Source organism: Ciconia boyciana, chromosome 12 (assembly GCF_034638445.1).
Source record: "Ciconia boyciana chromosome 12, ASM3463844v1, whole genome shotgun sequence".
Taxonomy (NCBI): Eukaryota; Metazoa; Chordata; class Aves; order Ciconiiformes; family Ciconiidae; genus Ciconia; species Ciconia boyciana.
The window spans coordinates 9,545,841-9,562,360 of NC_132945.1; the positions used below are offsets into that span (position 1 = coordinate 9,545,841).

The window sequence follows — 16,520 nt, forward strand, 5'->3', positions numbered from 1 at the left end:
ATACATAAATGGTTTGAAAATTTTTAGGGAGACCTTTAACTTTCCATTTCATTTGGGTGATGGTCTCATTGTGCTAAATTTTCCAGTTAAGCAATGGCAGTGGTTGTAGAAGTGTGTGAACGCACAACCCAATGCCGGTGTTTACCATGGCTTCTCTTCCTCTTTTCTAGAGTTCTTCAAAGAACTTCTCGAAAACGCCGAGAAGTCGTTGAATGACATGTTCGTGCGGACGTATGGCCGTTTGTACATGCAGAACTCGGAGCTGTTCAAGGACCTCTTCGTGGAGCTGAAGCGGTACTATGTGGGTGGCAACGTCAACCTGGAGGAGATGCTCAATGAGTTCTGGGCGCGCTTGCTGGAGCGCATGTTCCGTCTGGTCAACCCCCAGTACCACTTCACGGACGAGTACCTCGAGTGCGTCAGCAAGTACACCGAGCAGCTGAAGCCCTTTGGGGACGTGCCACGGAAGCTCAAGCTACAAGTGACACGAGCATTCGTGGCCGCCCGCACCTTTGCGCAGGGCCTTGCCGTCGCGAGGGATGTCGTGAGCAAAGTGTCCGCGGTAAGCTCTGTCTTGTGATTATTCCCATGTCCCATGGATCAGTGATAGGTAGCGTCTTTCCCTGTTGTCCTGACGAGGTACCTAAAGGTGTTGCTGGTACTTGAGCACAGGTGGAACCAAATTCCATCTACGTAGGCTGTACCGTTGCGTGGTAGAGTCACGTTCTGGGGATGCCACCATACAGTGCTGCAGCCCAGTAGCAGAGATGTTCCCCAGGTTGATGCTGTCCTCCTGTCTAGGGAACAGCAACAAGCAGGAAATTAAATACCATCTGCACTGGAAATAACCATGTTTGCTTGTGTGATGGCTGTATCTTCTTCTTAATATTGCCTTCAAATTACAGCGAGTCATGGATGCGGTGGGCATCTATTACGGAGCAGCTGATGATTTGCTCCTTGCTCCCAGGCAGAGGGAGAGGCTGTTAGCATGAGCAAACAGTACTTTTATGATGACAGTAAGCTGGAGCCATATGGAGAGGGTAGGAGCCAGTTGTACTTGGTGCCAGACACACAGCATGAGTTAGACCTCAGACTTCTATAGTAAAGTCACTTTTTGGGGGGGTCAAACAGCTGTGATGTGTTGGTCACTTAAATTTTTACCTCTTCTTATAAACCATTTTGGAGAGGTTTAAGTGGGGTGGCTTTTTTTTGACATGAGATTTGTCTGTAACTTAGTCTGAGTTGTATGGTATAGGGAACAGGGGTAGTCAACAATCCCCTTAAAGTGATTGTGTGAGATAACAAATATTAGTGATTTCCTTTTAACAAACTCAGCTCATTTCCTGTGGGCTATAGAAGATTTATTTAGTATAATCATTTAATCGGGCAGAGAGAGGTTTAGTTTCTCTCTACCTGGTTACAGAGTAATAAAACGCCAGGCTGAAAGGGCAGGTAGTAGTTTGAATCGTCCTAAGTGCTGGGAAAGAAAAAAAAAAAAAAGAAAAGTAAACCAGAAAAGAATAGCTGTTCAGGTACTCTTAGAAGCAGAATGCAATTTTGGAGGCAGCACAAGCAGCATCGTTAAGTGAGATAATAATTCAAATTGCTTTGACTTACAGGGATAATATTAAAATACTGTCTCTCTGGAAAGAAAAAAAATCTGCTTCCATGTTAATTTTTCTTGAAAAGAAATGAGAAACACAGCCTCTGATAAGCCTGCATGTGTGCGATAGGGCAGAGAATGTTAGCAAGGAAAGAGATTCTGTACTAATATATCCAGGCTCCAGGAACAAGTTGTAAGTCAGCAGTGGCAGGTTTAGGTCCTTGGACACCTCGAGTCCCCGTTTAATAGTGATGACTCTCGCGTGAGACATGTCTGCGTGCCACTGGGTCTCCATGGGTGACGTGTGGGGTCCCTCTTAGGAGACCACAAAGTCCTCCAGCCTCAGGGATGCTGTCCTGTGGTGGGAAGGAGATGTGGGAGGAAGGGTCGGTGCTGGATGAGGCCAACCGTTGTGTCTCCATGTCGGGTCACTGGCCAAGCCTGCCAACCCCTTGGTTGGGGTTTCAAATTTGGTGACTCTTGTTTCTGGCTGTGTAGTGTTGTGGTAGGAAAGAAAAAACAATGTGGTCGGAAAGAAAGGGAAAAAGGGTTTTCACTGCTGGAGAGTGCGGATGAAGTATTCGGGTGGGAGGTCCGTCCACTAAGCCCCAGTACAGTTTTCGGGAATATGCAATCATTTGACAGGCAGTAAACGTGCATGGATGAGGGATCGTGTTTATGCTCCATCTGCTCAGAATTCATCAAAACGTCTCCAGACTTGACATGGGACCACAAGGGCTATGGTCCCCGCATCTGTTACGAATCAGAGTCGTGAACCCGAGGTGGCATCGTGATTTCTCTTTCCCTTTTGAAGATCCTCAAGTGTAGAGTTGCCTTCAACTCTAGAATTAATTGCTCAAGTGTGGAAGGTTAGCCAGAGACCCGCTCAGCTGCAAAAATAGCTCACACGCCATGGACGATCACAGTTACCACACTTTCCACTTCAGTTTCACAAGTTGCACTGGAAATCCTGCAACAGATTGACTTTTTGAAGTAGTAGCAAAAGTCCCTGCTGCTGAATACCTAAGCTTTAGTTGCAGCAGTGGAAGGAATAATAATCTTTTCTATAGTGTTTTAGTCTCATTCAGTGGAAATCTAACATCACGTTTCTGCAAGACACAATGTGAAATTCTATATGCGAGTTTAAAAGCTGATGTTTTTATGCCTGCTGCTTTGTGGTTGCGTTTTGGGGGCTTCCCACATTACATAATAGATTAGCTCGGCTTTGCAGAGCTCTATATAATGACTCTATTGACTTTGCTTCCTTATTATTTTCACTCAGGAGTTGTAGTGGGATGACTGCTTATACCAGGGATTAACTTGAGGGATAAATCTTCTATTCTTCTTTATGAAAAAATGTCCAAAGTAATGCAAATTAGTTTTACTTTTAATGCGTTTTGTAACAAGCAAGTTAAAAATGTTTAATTGAAAATCCTCAGGAGGAGAAATACAAACTACTGCAAGACCCAGCTGCTTTTTACTTTCCTGGGGTGCTATCAGGAGAGCAAAGAGCACTTTACAGTAGAACAACCTTGATGGCTTTTTAATGATCCTGTACATTTTTACATCTTCACTAGGGAGATGCATTTAGAAAGGTATTGTTCTTGTGTGAGTTTGGGAGTGAAGGAAGAGAAGACAGAATATTGAAAAGCTGCAAGTATGCTTGATTTCTGAGCCAGAATACTAGGAAATAACTTTAATTCATCATTGGATGGATCAGAAGCCCTGTGCTGCTGCCCAAACACACAATGGAGAGAAAGCACAGACTTTTTTCAAACTGTGTCTAAAACCCACAATTTTGATACTCAAGTCTTCACCCCTCAAATTCCCTCCTTTGGACCAAAAAAGTATGAATTCTGCAGGTCCGTTCTGAACAGCAGATCCGAGAAGAAAATGCAGGATGCTGTTTCTGCCTGCTAGAGATGGGTCCTGCATCTGCGGTGGGCTGCGAGGGGCTGGGGGCCTCCAGCGCTTCCCTCTGTCGCCTGCTGACGCCTGGTGCTTTCTCTCTGACCTTCCTGCCCTTGCCTTCGGGAGACGGAAATCTGCCCATCCCCTAATCACTCGCTTGCTACTTAGCCCTCGACAAGCACTAAAATCAGCCAGGTTAAATTGCTGCCAGCAGTGACATTTCCTGCCCCAGCCAGGGGTGAAAAAAAGGAGCAAATACAAGCCAGAGCCCAGAGCGGCCAAAAAAGGGTGAGAACCTGCAACTGGGCAGTTCTCAAGCTGCAGAGATGTGCCCTTAATTAGTTACATGCGATTAAACCCACAGCCCGGTTGAGGGTCATGACACCCTTGAGGGCAAAGTGCCCAGGGTCTTGTTGGGTGCAAGTCAACTACAGGTATGGGATGGAGGTCCCTGTTGCGGGGGAGAAGAAGGTGAAGCCAAGGACTGAGCCCCCTGACAGTGTTTTGTAGGGTTGGGACGAGCCTGCTTGACCCAAGGGCTGGGAGGGGAGGTCTTGCTGGAGGTCAGCAGCAGAGGGGTATGAAGTACGAAGCGCGTGACATCGAATCCCTACGTTTGCATCGCTGTCTCTCCACAGAGCTGCAGATGCGGATGTGCAGATGGGACCTCCTGCAGTTGCAGTGGTGGTGGGAGTTTTCTGCAGCCCTCCTGGAGATTTATGCTGATGAACTGTTGTTTTAGGGTTCTTTTACCACTTTTCCCTCTTGCCCATGTGTCCGATTGTTTGAGGAACTGCTGTGAGCTCTGGAGGCTCCCAGATCACCTCCCAACAAGCATTTGTGTGCTGAAATTCACACGAGGTGTAGTTGCCACCAAAACAGCTGGGCTGCTGGAAAGGGGCTTCCAGCCCATCCTTGGGAACCCTGGGAAAGGCAGCAGCTTCAAAGTTGTATGCAGGAAATGGTGTTTAATTTGGAAGCACAGATATGAGCCGTATGAAATAATGCACAGCTTCATGTGAGGAATACATCCACCTCCTCATCTGCTGTCCTCACGAGACATTAACAGCCGAGAGGAAGCTGCTGGAGATGTTTGTGGTGGGTGGAGGAGGCTCAGCTTCCTTGGTATCGGCATTTCTTCCAAATGAAGTGTGATGATAGCAGCCAAGGAGGGAATTTTCTTCAAACCATTTACGGAAGAGAATTGTGGAGGGGGCAGGTGATTGCCTTCCCGCAGGCGCTCCAAAGCTGGAGCGAGAGCCCGGTGAGTTTTTAACCCCCTTTGCTCTGAGCTGCCTCGTCTCTAATGACACATCCATGGAGCACAAGATGAAGCACTGAACCTGCATAAACCAACCTAGCGCTGGCCTGCGTGAGCTCCCTTCCCTCCAGCTGCATCTCCTGAACCGTGGCTCCTGCCCTTTTCAGCATGGATGCAGAATGTGGACCAGACATTAGCTTAGGAGAAGCAGTGATTAAAATAATAAAACACTGAATGAATAAGAATTAAGGCCTGTATAATCAAAAATATTAGGGCACTGAGCTCCTATTTCAGTAAATGTTGTGCCCCTCGTAATTACCATTTGAGGATCTAAAAGTTTAGTCAGAGAGCAAAGGTCCAATCTCCCTTTGTGCGGTCCTTGCCCTTGGTTTGACTTGAGGGGAATGTGCCCTTAATCCTTCTTCAGGAAGAAGTTCATGTTCCTATATCCAGCAAAGCTGGGCACCCTTTGCGTAAGAGCAAACCCTCCCAGGGAAGTGACAGAGGTGAAATGTGTTCCTTCTATGCGTTGAGAGGAGACTGGGGGCAGATGCTGCTGCTTCATGGGCAACCAAGAACCAGCCAGAAGAGCCAAGGAGCCCTTTTGGTGTTGCAGAGGGGCCTCTGAAGAAGCAGTGCTGTCCAGGCAGCAAGTTGCAAGCTAGGGAGCCAGACCAAGGGGCCGCCGTGCACAAGGACGTTGCCTTCTATGTGCCAAGGGCAAACATCAATGCAGAAAACAATACCAAGCACTTCTCCATGCCAAAGATGACCCTGAGAAGACCTGCCAAGAATGTGGCTGCATCTGCCTCAGCTCCAGCCATCTGAGGGTCTGTGCTAGGCATAGCCTTCAAAGCGTGCTCAAGCAGCAGTCATCGCGGATTTAATGTGCTGAGAGCGCGCGTGGATGCGGCTGTGGGTTTGGAGCTGATGGCATCATGTAGGAGCACTTCAGTGCACTGGGCTTTTTTTCTTTTTTTTTCTTTGCCTCCCCACACGCTCTGGTTCTGCTGCTAATTTTGAAAACAATGTGAGGGATAACTAAGGAAGTTTTTGGGTGTAGCTGCCAAGATAAATGTTCTCGCTGTTTTGCTCGTTAAAGCAAACAGAGCCCTCCTGACTATCTGCTGTGTCTCTGGGTTGGGGAGAGGCAGGTGCTTTGGAGAACAAGACTTGTTTGAAAAGCTCGTTGGTCCCGAGGACACCAAGAGCAGGAGATGCTGACCCTGGCGTCGCTCCCTAAGTGTTTGGTGGAAGAGGCGTCTGCTTGGCACTGAGGTCCCCTCTGCCCGGCGGGGGCCGGGGGTGCCGGCGGGAAAGAAGAGCACAGGGCGCTGCCCTTTCGACGTTAATGTGAAGACTGAGCAGGTCAGTGACCGGCGGTGTGATTCTCAGCAGCTCTGCTGTTCCTCTCTGGCAGTGTCACATCTGGGGAGGGGGAAAAGCAAGCTATTGGGGTATCGAGTATAAACGTACTCTTGAACTTTTCCTCGCACAGAGGTGACAGTAACCAGCAAGATAAAGCTGTAGCAGACAGGTAGCGAATACTGACGAGGCACAGAGCTGTGCGGTTCCCAAGTATCGCTCCTAAATGTGCTCCCTTGTGCAAGACCTTGGAGGCCCAAATCTGCGGTTGAACCAGATGCTTTCTAAATTATTCATGTGCTTGCACCATGCCAGCAAAATTGGTTAAATGCATAGTTAATTCCAAAACACTTTAATTGGAGTATTTGGGGTGGGGAAGCAAACCAAGAGCCGCCTGAGTGATCTTCTGCGTCACAGTGAGCTGAACGTCTGGACCGGCATGTGCCAAGATGATGGTCTTGCGCAACATTGAGGGAAGGAAAAAATGATGTAAGTAAGGTTGTGTTGGTCCCAAAAATTGACGACAGTTCGCTTGTCTAAATTGGCTGCTCACCTGGAGCATCCCACAGTCCTTCAGTCAGCTTTGGAGTTAGTTTTTTGAAGTCATGAAATCATCTTTCCATGTCACTGAGAAGCTACTCCTTCAGTCTTCTTTATGCAGTATTGCTCTAATTCAGTTTTTTGCAAAGAAAACACAGTATAAATCAAAAGTAATTTACTGCATTTATTTTCAAATTGTTGGATTTTTATGTTTTCTGGTGGCTGTGCTGCTGGCATGGCAACGCTGCTGTTGTGCAAGCTTGGAAAATAAGAAAGCCTGAGTTATCAGTGTTATTATAAATAGTTATTAAAGCTGACAGGATTTTAAATGTTGTTATTAACATTCTTAATGTTAACTTGAGGGTGGAATGAGAGAATAAAATGCGGTCTGGCTGTCTGGCAGCTGGTGGGAGCTCCCCACAGGTCCGTCCATGGTTGCTCTGTCATCCTTCCTCAACTATTCCTTGCCTTGGGAAGGAGGGGAATAAGAAGCTGGTTGCTTCTCTGAACTTTGTCTGCTTGTACAGATTGGTTTTTCTTGAGTTTTGGTGGCTTTGTGGTAGGCTGTTAACAAGGCATTTCACTTGGTAGGTGTGTGCTTTAATGGTGAAGTTTCTACCAGATGTATGCATCCAGATGCAATTGCCAGCGAGTTGGAAAAGGCTAAGGACATAGGGCAAACCGTTTCCCTTATGTGAGACTCTGAAATGGGATGGATATGACAAGGTACCAACAAAAACCAGATTTTATTTTATCAAGAGCATGTCATTTTTACAAGAACATGATTGTATCTTCACCAGTAAATGTAAGTTGGGGGTACCTCAACAAATATGAAATGAAACGTTTGGATTAAGCCCAGAAAGCCCAGAACTGTTTGCTTTTCACTTAATTTTTGTGGATTGTGTGCAAATCTGTGTTTTTAAGGAGCAAGTTTGATATGAATGTGAAGATCGGTGCCAAAACACATCTGTTAGCAGCTTTTAATCTTCACATTTGACAAAGCGTATAGACATGGACAAATTGTAATTTACATGATGAAACCACAGTGTGATGGATTGCTGCAGTGGTGTGGAACGCCACGGAAAGGAAATAAATTTCGCAAGATAAAAGGAAGGGATTGGAGTGCATTTACTTCTATTATAAGCTTTTACAGGGTATGTGCACTACAGCGTACTACTACCTGGGCTCAAATGTACTGGAGTAAATCCTCTTCAGCAAATAAAGCTTTCTTTGGGACTCTGCTTTATGAGAAAGGAGATCATTTTGGTTTTGAGGGTCATTCTAGAGTAGAGTTGGAGTGAACTTGAGTTGCTTTCCAAGATAAACACAACCCCAGAACAAAGCATATCTGGGTTTACTGTTACATGCAATGGTGTTTTAAGAGCTTGCACCTGGCGTGGCAGAGCGAACATTAAAAGCTTGTGAAGAATTGCCAGTGCAACATATGGCACAGCCCTCTGACAGATCCAGAGTTGGTCTGGACTGGGTAAGGGCCCCTTGCCAGGGGTTAAGGTTCTCGTTGCAGCGATATGCAGCAGTTAAGCATTTATCACTGTTGTAAGAAGGTGTAATTGCTCATAATTTTCCCTGAAACTCTCTCTTAGAGCTGATCTCTGTTTGTGCCTTCCTGTTGCTTTCTGACACCATAAAATGCCAGATCTGGACTGATGAATTTCCCCTTTGTCTTCCTCTTCACCTGCAACTGTATTGCAAACTAACAGCTTCCCTGTGGGTTATGTCCATCACTAGTTAGGGCTCGGTTTGGCAGTCACTGCAGGCTGGGGTTTGTCTTTTCATCGACCCATTTGCTCAGCTCTGTGTAGGGCTCAGAGCTGCAAGCCTACGCAGGGAAGGAAGCAAAATCCCGTTTGCTTTTAAAATCATCCTGGGTCTTTGTTCAAAGGACCTAATCCAAGTGCCCGTCCCATGTCGTCCGCCGTGGAACGTGGGAAAGCAGCTTCAGTTTCCCCTGCATCTGCTGAGATTCTTGAAGATCAACCCCTATGAAATATCAAAGCAGGGCAGATGCTGCAGGATTGCAGCCACGCGGGGCGAGCCGGGAACCTAAGATGGGAAGGTGCCTACTGGGTCACTGCTGTGCGGGTGATTTTTTGCAACACACTGCCACATACTCCCTTTCATAAAGCTGCAGCTTTCCATGATAGGGTTGGGGGACTCTCCTGCTCCTCCTCCCACTTCAAACTGCTGTAGCACCTGGCTGGTGCTATCAACCTTTTCATAATTTTCTTCCCAAGGAGGATGCAGAGCACTGCTTTGAGGACCAGCAGTGCTAGGATGGCTGGGATCTGCTGATAAGCCTCAGGACTAGACATGGAGGTCCTGGCACCTACCAAGTGTCATGGGAAGAGATTTTTATCAGAGAAACTAAACCACTAAACTGGGGCATCCTTCAGAGCTCTGTCTCTGGGTGTTAGGTGTTGCTTCATTCCCTCTTTCCGACCATTCCGTGTCCGTGTCGTCCCCGCCCCCCCCCCCCCCAACTTTTTTGTTATGCAAGGGCTGCACCATCTAGATGACAGATGATACCTTTACATTTGTCTGTTTTCAGTTTTCCTACTATAAATCATCTGATTTAGCTGGTTTCTGCTGCTTGAGCTCTTTCCAGTGTGTGAACTAGCTCTGCTTTAAAGCCACGCTGCCCCAATAGGGAGCTTTCTGCTGGGGCTCCCATTCCCCCTGCACCTTCCAAATATATATATATTTGGAATACATATATTGAAATACATATATTTTTTATATATATATATAAAATATATGTGTGTGTGTGTGTATGTATGTATGCTCTGAAACATCTGAATTGGATTCCCCCACTATCGCAAACAGCTTTCTACGTTGAGTTTCTTTTTGCTCAGCCAAACAGGCTCCTTGTGGACAAAAGAGGGGTAAAGATGACAAAGGAGGGGTAAACTGATGTCTGAATGAACATTGCTGGCCAGCCAAAATCCAGCACCGAGCTCCATCAACTGCAGAAAATTGTCCTTCTGCCTTTCTACCCAGTTTCCTTGCCCATTGAAGAGAAACCATGATCTTTTTGGAGTTGATAGAAAGACAACAGATTTCTATCTGTCATCTCTTTTCCTAAGAAAAGAGGGTTTAAAAATTTGCTGATGTTATTAGCAAAGCCAGCCTGATTATGTAGTGGGTTTTTTTGTCTTCTGGTTTGTTTTTGTTAAAATCTGTTGCCTCCTAGTTTCATGTGCTGCCAACTAGTTTTTGCACCAGAAGATCACGTTCAGTTTCTCCGTAGCCCTTGTGCTGTGATGGGCTTCGCAGTAGTAAGGCCCTCAGCGTACTTGTGGTGCCAGGTCTTCCTCCCGTACATTCATCTCTGTTCAGTCCTGTCATCCTCGCTGCTATGAAATTGGTTTCCAGATCCCCAGCAGATGAGATGTGGAGGCCATCCACATCTCCAGCCATTTGTGTTGAATGACTTCTCTCTTCCTCAGGGCTCTGTGTGTGTGTCTCCTCCTTCAGCATGGTCTTGGATCATAACCTATTTAGAGTGCTCTCCATAAATGCCTTACAAGAAGTCTCAAGCGCATTGCTAAAACACCAGAGACCGCTTCTATTTTGTCAGCATATCTCTGATCACATCTTAATTTTCAATTTTCATGTGTGGCTAATTAACACTTAAACTTGCTCTTGAAGGAGCTTCTCTGTTTAGTGCTTTAGGCAGACCCACCACGTGGTCGGCACTAGTACGTGGTGCTGGAGCTAATGCTCCTCAGACTGGCTGGGTGGAAATGGTTTCAGTGAGTGTTTTGAAGCATGGCCAGAGAGTGAATCAAACATGAATGACCATGAGTCACTTTGGAAAATAGCCCTGTCGAGGGCTCAGGGGATGACGTGACTGCTGCAGATAGCTCCGCTTGCACGCCCAGCAGTTGCATGTTGGCTTCCAGGGTCCTCTGGGCTTGTCCTCAGCTGCGGGGCTGTAGCTCCCACCTCCTTCGGGTGTGGGGAACAGTGTTATTTAGCGTGATGGGTGCTGAGTGTAAATGAACCCGGGTGTCTGTCATGTAAATGCTGTGTTGCAGGAGTTGAATGTAAGATAAAGGAGCCGGTCTCTCTGCCGGAGAGCCCTGCTGGGCGATTGTCCAGGAAGAGCCGAGCCGCAGCGCCGCGGCGGAGCAACCGGCGGGTTTGGTGGAGGCATAGCGGCAGGCATCCCATCTCGGCCGCTGTTTCCTGAGAAATCCTGGCATCGTCTTCTTCAGCGTGTGTTTGCAGTGGGGCTTGGATAACACAGCCTTGCATTACGCCTTTTGGCTTGGTGGCCTTTTAGTCCCTTCCCTAATCTCGAATGCTTCATGTTCCCTTGGGGTGCCTGTCCTTGCAGCCCAGGGAGGGGTCCCACAATACTGGGCAGCTTTCTCTGGGTATATTGCGGAGCATATAATGTTTTGCAGAGGGGAGGACTGGCCGTGACCCCTGGAATGGCAGGTACACCCAAGGAGGTGAGCCAAACTCCTTCATCTGCTCCCCAGGTACCGAGGAGCTCTGACCAGACAGCGGTGGCTGACCCTATTGCCTCTCCTCTGCACAGCTCTGTTCCCACCTGCCCTGGAGTAAATGTGTGGGCATTTTTTGCTTTAAGTGACCAAGAGCTAATTTTCTTCTCCTTTCCCCTTTTTCTCTTGTAAAGGTGAACCCCACGCCGCAGGGTACGCGAGCGCTGCTGAAGATGATGTACTGCCCATACTGCCGAGGTCTGGTATCGGTGAAGCCCTGTTACAACTACTGCTTTAACGTCATGAGAGGCTGCTTGGCCAACCAAGGGGACTTGGACACAGAGTGGAATATCTTTATAGGTAAGGCAATATGGGTTAAAACTGCATGTGAGTATATACTGATACTGTGTCCCCCACCTTAAATGGCTTTTGTGAGTGGCTGTGCTGAGCTATAGCAGGGGTTTTAGGTGTCTTGTGATGGGTATCTTTTCCTTCCATGTCTTTGTTTACAGCACACCTTTTGCAGTTTACATTAATTTCTAAATAAATGAGACTTTTGTTGTGCCAGTGACGTCTGTTGCAGCAAGCTTTAGGAGGATGGAGCTGCCATGTGCTTGTAGGCTTGGAGTGTCTCTTCTTGCTGGAGCCAAGCGTGTGTGAAAGCTGTTTTTTCCATACTACTCCTTATACATTGTTGTCACCGTACAGCTGTCCTTCTCGAAGCCAGTTTTCTTGCTCAGCAGTCTGGGAGTCTCCCTGCCAGCTGGGGTGAGCTTTGGGAAAAGCTGTGGGCCTGTATTTTACATTAAGAAAATTGAATGGGATATGTGTCTGAATCTGTTTTTAAACAGTTTATTTGGCGCTTGGCCACCATCCTTTTGAAATGTTGATAGGCCTTACGTGACGCTGTGCGAGTGCTTTTGCCATCATCTTCCTCCTGTTTGTTATTTCTCTTCCGTGCTTAGAAATGGTATTATTTGATATATGAAATTTAGACTGAAACGTTAAATTCTACCTTGGGTCAAGGCTCAGTAGAATTAGCGATGCATCACGTTTTGGGAGCACAGACAATAGATAATATTAAATGTTTTCATTTGTGCTCCTTTTCCAGGAGGCTTGATTTATCTGTGAACGAGCATCCTTTGGGAGCAGCCGCTTCACTCCAGTTAATGTGTGATGAAGCGCACATGTAAAGTCTCTGCCGCTACTGACAAGGCCGCAGTGCTCTTCCCATCCCACTCGTGGAAAAAAAAGACTGTTAGAAAGAAAAGATTTTCCTTTCATTAAGCTGTGAGATAAAAAAGGGAAATTGCTGATAATTGGCATTTCAGGCTAGATTTAAATCTTAGAACTTGTTTTCCCGTGTTTTGTGCGCTGGCTTTTCACTTTGCTGCCCGTGCCAACTGGATGTGTGCAGGGTATTATTTTCAGAAGGCGTTTTTTTTGCCTGTGTATTCTATATAGGGAGTTAAATGTGACACTAAACTGGGTTTCCAAGTCATTCTCTGGGAGGCTGACACCCTCCCCCCCATTCCTCCCAGCCGTCTTTCTCATGAGAATATTAAGTATTTCAGCTACAATTGTTGCTGAAATAGCTCAAAGCCAGGAGACTTGCAAACATCTAGTCCAAGTAGAAAAGAGGAATCCCATGAAAGGGAAGGTCATAATGCCAGAAAACAGACAAAAGCACAAGCAGCTAATTGCTGTAGGTGGTATGCAGCTAAAAATGAACGTCGCTGGAAGCCAGCAAGCCCTGTCACACGAGACTGATCAGGGACTGCATACAATAATTAAGATTATTAAACAAGACAAAATAAATAAATGTGATTCCAGGTTGGAAGCAAAGCTTTCTTCTTGCAGTGCTTCCTCCCCAAGGGGCTTCTTGCCCAGTCATTAGTTAACTTTGGTATTAAGCGTCAGTATATTTATTGGCAGTATTTGCTTGGTTCTTGCACTCTAGGTTGATTCTTGCAGAGAAGTACGGATACTGAAAACTTGAACTGTGCTTTCTTTAGGCAGTTTAATAACTGAACAGGTGCTGGTTATGTTCCAGATTTTGGTTTCTATCTCAATTTGCCACTTGAGGCAAATTAAATTAAATAGATCTGGTGTTTGGGGCAGGGCATATGTCACAAATATCCTGTGTGTGTGTTTAAAATTTTAAATAAATAAATTAATAAATAAATAAAACAAAATACCCCCAAAAGCACCCCACAACAACAAAAAAACCCCCACCTGCATGGGCTCGATGCTATTTTGCATCGTGGGTTTAAGTACTAAGTTATGGCAATGATTTATTACGTGTCAAAAACAGATTTTGAACCTAGCAAAATAATTTAAAGATAGTTAAATGGGAGAACTTGCAACAAATGCTACAAGTATATATGAATTTGGGTGCATGTGTTAGTGGGTCTATATGTAAGTCACTTATGTAAAGCTTTTCCAAACTGGGATGTAAAGTTTGTAGGTTTTTTGAGACAAGAAGACTTTATACTTCCTTACTTCTGCAGGCTACCATTTAAAGTTGCGGCATATGAAATAATGACCAAATTGTACTCTGTTCTCCCATTTAACTATCTTTAAATTATTTTGCCCTCTATTCCTGACACAATTATACACCAATTAGACAGGGGTATACTTTGTTTCAAACAAGCTATTTGGGGGGGGTTGGAGCTTTCCTGAATGAACAGCGTTAATCTCCAGTGCCTTTTCATGATTTTTTTCCCCCCCCCACGAAGGTTTACTCTGCTCAAAGATGGCGAATTCAGGCTCCATATACATATCTGGAGTACTACTTCGTGTGCAAAGAATTTTTTTCTCCTTTAAAAAAAAAAAAAAGATTGTTGTTAATGAATGGTCAAGGTCTTCCCCCGCCTTCCCTCCCCTTTTAAATCAGATCTTGGGGTTAAGACTGAAAACTGCCTTTTGTTCTTCAAGTCAGACAGTGAGGCTGAAGATGCGGGTTTCTGATTATTGGTGGCACAATGCGAAAGAATTGCCAAGGATCGTCTCAATGCCAGTAGCAAGGACAGATGTATGCAGGAGGAAAAGGGTCTTTAAGGGATGGTGCTATATGGTGTGGGGTGGGTGTCCCCCCCATCCACTTCTATCTCCCCATCACGGGGGAGGAGAGACAGTCTTTGTCATGCTGTGTGTTTGTAATAAATGGCCAGGGTACATTTTTCACTCTGCCAGACTTTTTTTTGTGAAGCAGATCTGAGCCACCTCACCGTGGCTTATAAATATCAATTATTTTGCACCAAAGCCGGTGCAAAATAATTGATATTTATAATCAACTCCTCTCTCCCAATAATGGAAAATCTTTTTGGGAAGTGAGTTGCACCGAAGCTTCGTTTCTGGTTTTGGTGCAGTGTGCCTCCCCTCTCGACGTGCGAGCGTTATCTTGAACCCCAGCCAACCCTATTAATGTCAAACGTGGCTGCCAGAGGGAATCGCTGCTCACCACGACTGCTGGTGGGGACACCAGCCAGCTCCTGGTGGGAGGTAAAAGTTTGCGGGATGCCCCCAAAATCAAAACCGCGGATGAGGTAGAGCCCTCCATCGCCTCTTTTTTTATTTTATTTCCTTTTTAATGAAAGTTTATTTCTTTTAGTGCTCCTTGCTAGTATCTATCCCAGCTCCTGAAGAGCTCCAGTTGAATATATTCTCCAAGGGCAATTATTACTTTCCTTATCTTTTCTCGCCAGCTTTGGCAGCTCTGCTGGAGGCCGAATGCATTTTCTCTATCGGCAGTCAAAGCGGAGGCTGCATTCCTGGGCTGTGATACATGTAACGCCATGGCACCCCTGCTAACAAAGGACCCAATTCGCTCTACATTCCCATGGTCTTGTGGATGGCCTGCCCGGCTCAAAGTTTACAAAGACGCCAAACAGCCAGAAGAATTGGGGTTTATGTTTCCTTTCAGTCTTTCACAAACACTTTATTGATCTGCGGCCTTTCCTGGCTGCTCGGAGAATTAAGCAGTTAGAAAATGGAATGATTTTTTTTTTTTTAAACTATGCATTTTGTGTGTTTTATTATCTGTCTATTCATAATATTTTTATTTGAAATGAGTGGCTTCCTACAAACTGCGCCGGGATGTTCTTTATGTGCGTGAAAAACCCCAAAAGCTTTGACAATGATGAACACATTTAAGTTGTGCTCCACTTGTTTACAAAAGTCTCCATTTGGTAGCACATCAAAAGCATTTTTCTCCACTCCGGCACAATGGTATATTCATGCTAGCAGTCATTACTCAGAGATTTGAAGCATCACTTTATTGGCGCCTACCACAATACAGTCTAAGACTCTTTGTTTCATTTGTTATTACCTTCTTCTTTTTTTTTTTTTTTTTTTTTTTTAAATGCATTTAGTTCAGACCTGTTTGTAGTCCCTGACGGCTAAATTCCAGCTCCATCATTGATGCTGGTGGTGTGTGCCTGCAGGGCGAGGGGCTTTCCTGGGGGCTCCAGCTCCTCCTGGGGTTCACCACCTAAACACTGGTGACTTGGCGGAGCTGCGCGAGTCCCAGCTGACATGGTTTTTAGGATGGGTTGATCGACTGTTCAACCCTTGACTAACACCCAGCAAATCTTTGGAATACTGGGTTGCCTTTAAAAAGTGATTTACAGGCTAGGAAGACGTCTGCAATTCAGGTGGGGGGTTTGGTGTTGGATTTATTATTATTACTATTATTATTTAAATACACAAATAGCTTAATTGTATATTTATAATGAGTTTGTGTTTTTTTTAGCGTAGTTTAACATGACTTAGGCGCTAAGGCAGAGCTATTACTAAATTGTTCAGTATGTGGAGTATTTTTATAGGGCTTTAACAGGTAGCCAGAGCCCGCAGAAGTTTTCCGCTTGTTGAAAGTACCTTCTGCGCTTAGGAGGAGGATGAATGTCAGGAGAAACACTTTTCAAGATAAATTAATAGCCGGACTGTGGAACGCCCATTTCTCCTTAATGGAAGGGAACAGGCGTATCCTTGGGAGTGGAGAGGAGCTCCTCGGGAGAGGGTTTCCTCAGGGCCAGAGGGGCTGTTGTGCCCTGGCCTCCCATGTCACACAGGCTAGGAAAAATTGAAGAATTAAATGCAACTGGAAAATTATGAGTTTGTGGCAGAGCATCACAAAGTGATGCAGGAGAGGAGGCCAGCCAAGAGGGTGCTCCAGGGTTGAGGGACTGCAGTGAAAACAAACATTAAATAAAGGTCGCGATGGGCAAGAAGAGAAGAGTGCTTAGCACAAGTTGTGTACCTGGAGGCATCTTCTAGGGGAGAACCAGAGAGAGGGCTGAAATGCAATGCAGGGTGAAAGCCTTAATGCCAATAATAATAATAATTTCCCAGAGGAAGTAATGGAAGT

The 16,520-nt window shown here is 45.7% G+C and overlaps 1 protein-coding gene across 3 annotated transcripts in view; it reads left to right on the forward strand.

Annotated features, from left to right (window-relative positions):
• Window positions 1–16,520, forward strand: part of GPC4 (glypican 4) — a 70,979-nt gene that overhangs the window by 46,185 nt on the left and 8,274 nt on the right. For all 3 annotated transcript variants that reach the window (XM_072876928.1, XM_072876930.1, XM_072876929.1), the window contains 2 exons: window positions 171–562; window positions 11,347–11,512. In XM_072876928.1, coding sequence (XP_072733029.1) covers window positions 171–562; window positions 11,347–11,512 — 558 coding nt within the window. The remainder of the gene's footprint in view (window positions 1–170; window positions 563–11,346; window positions 11,513–16,520) is intronic.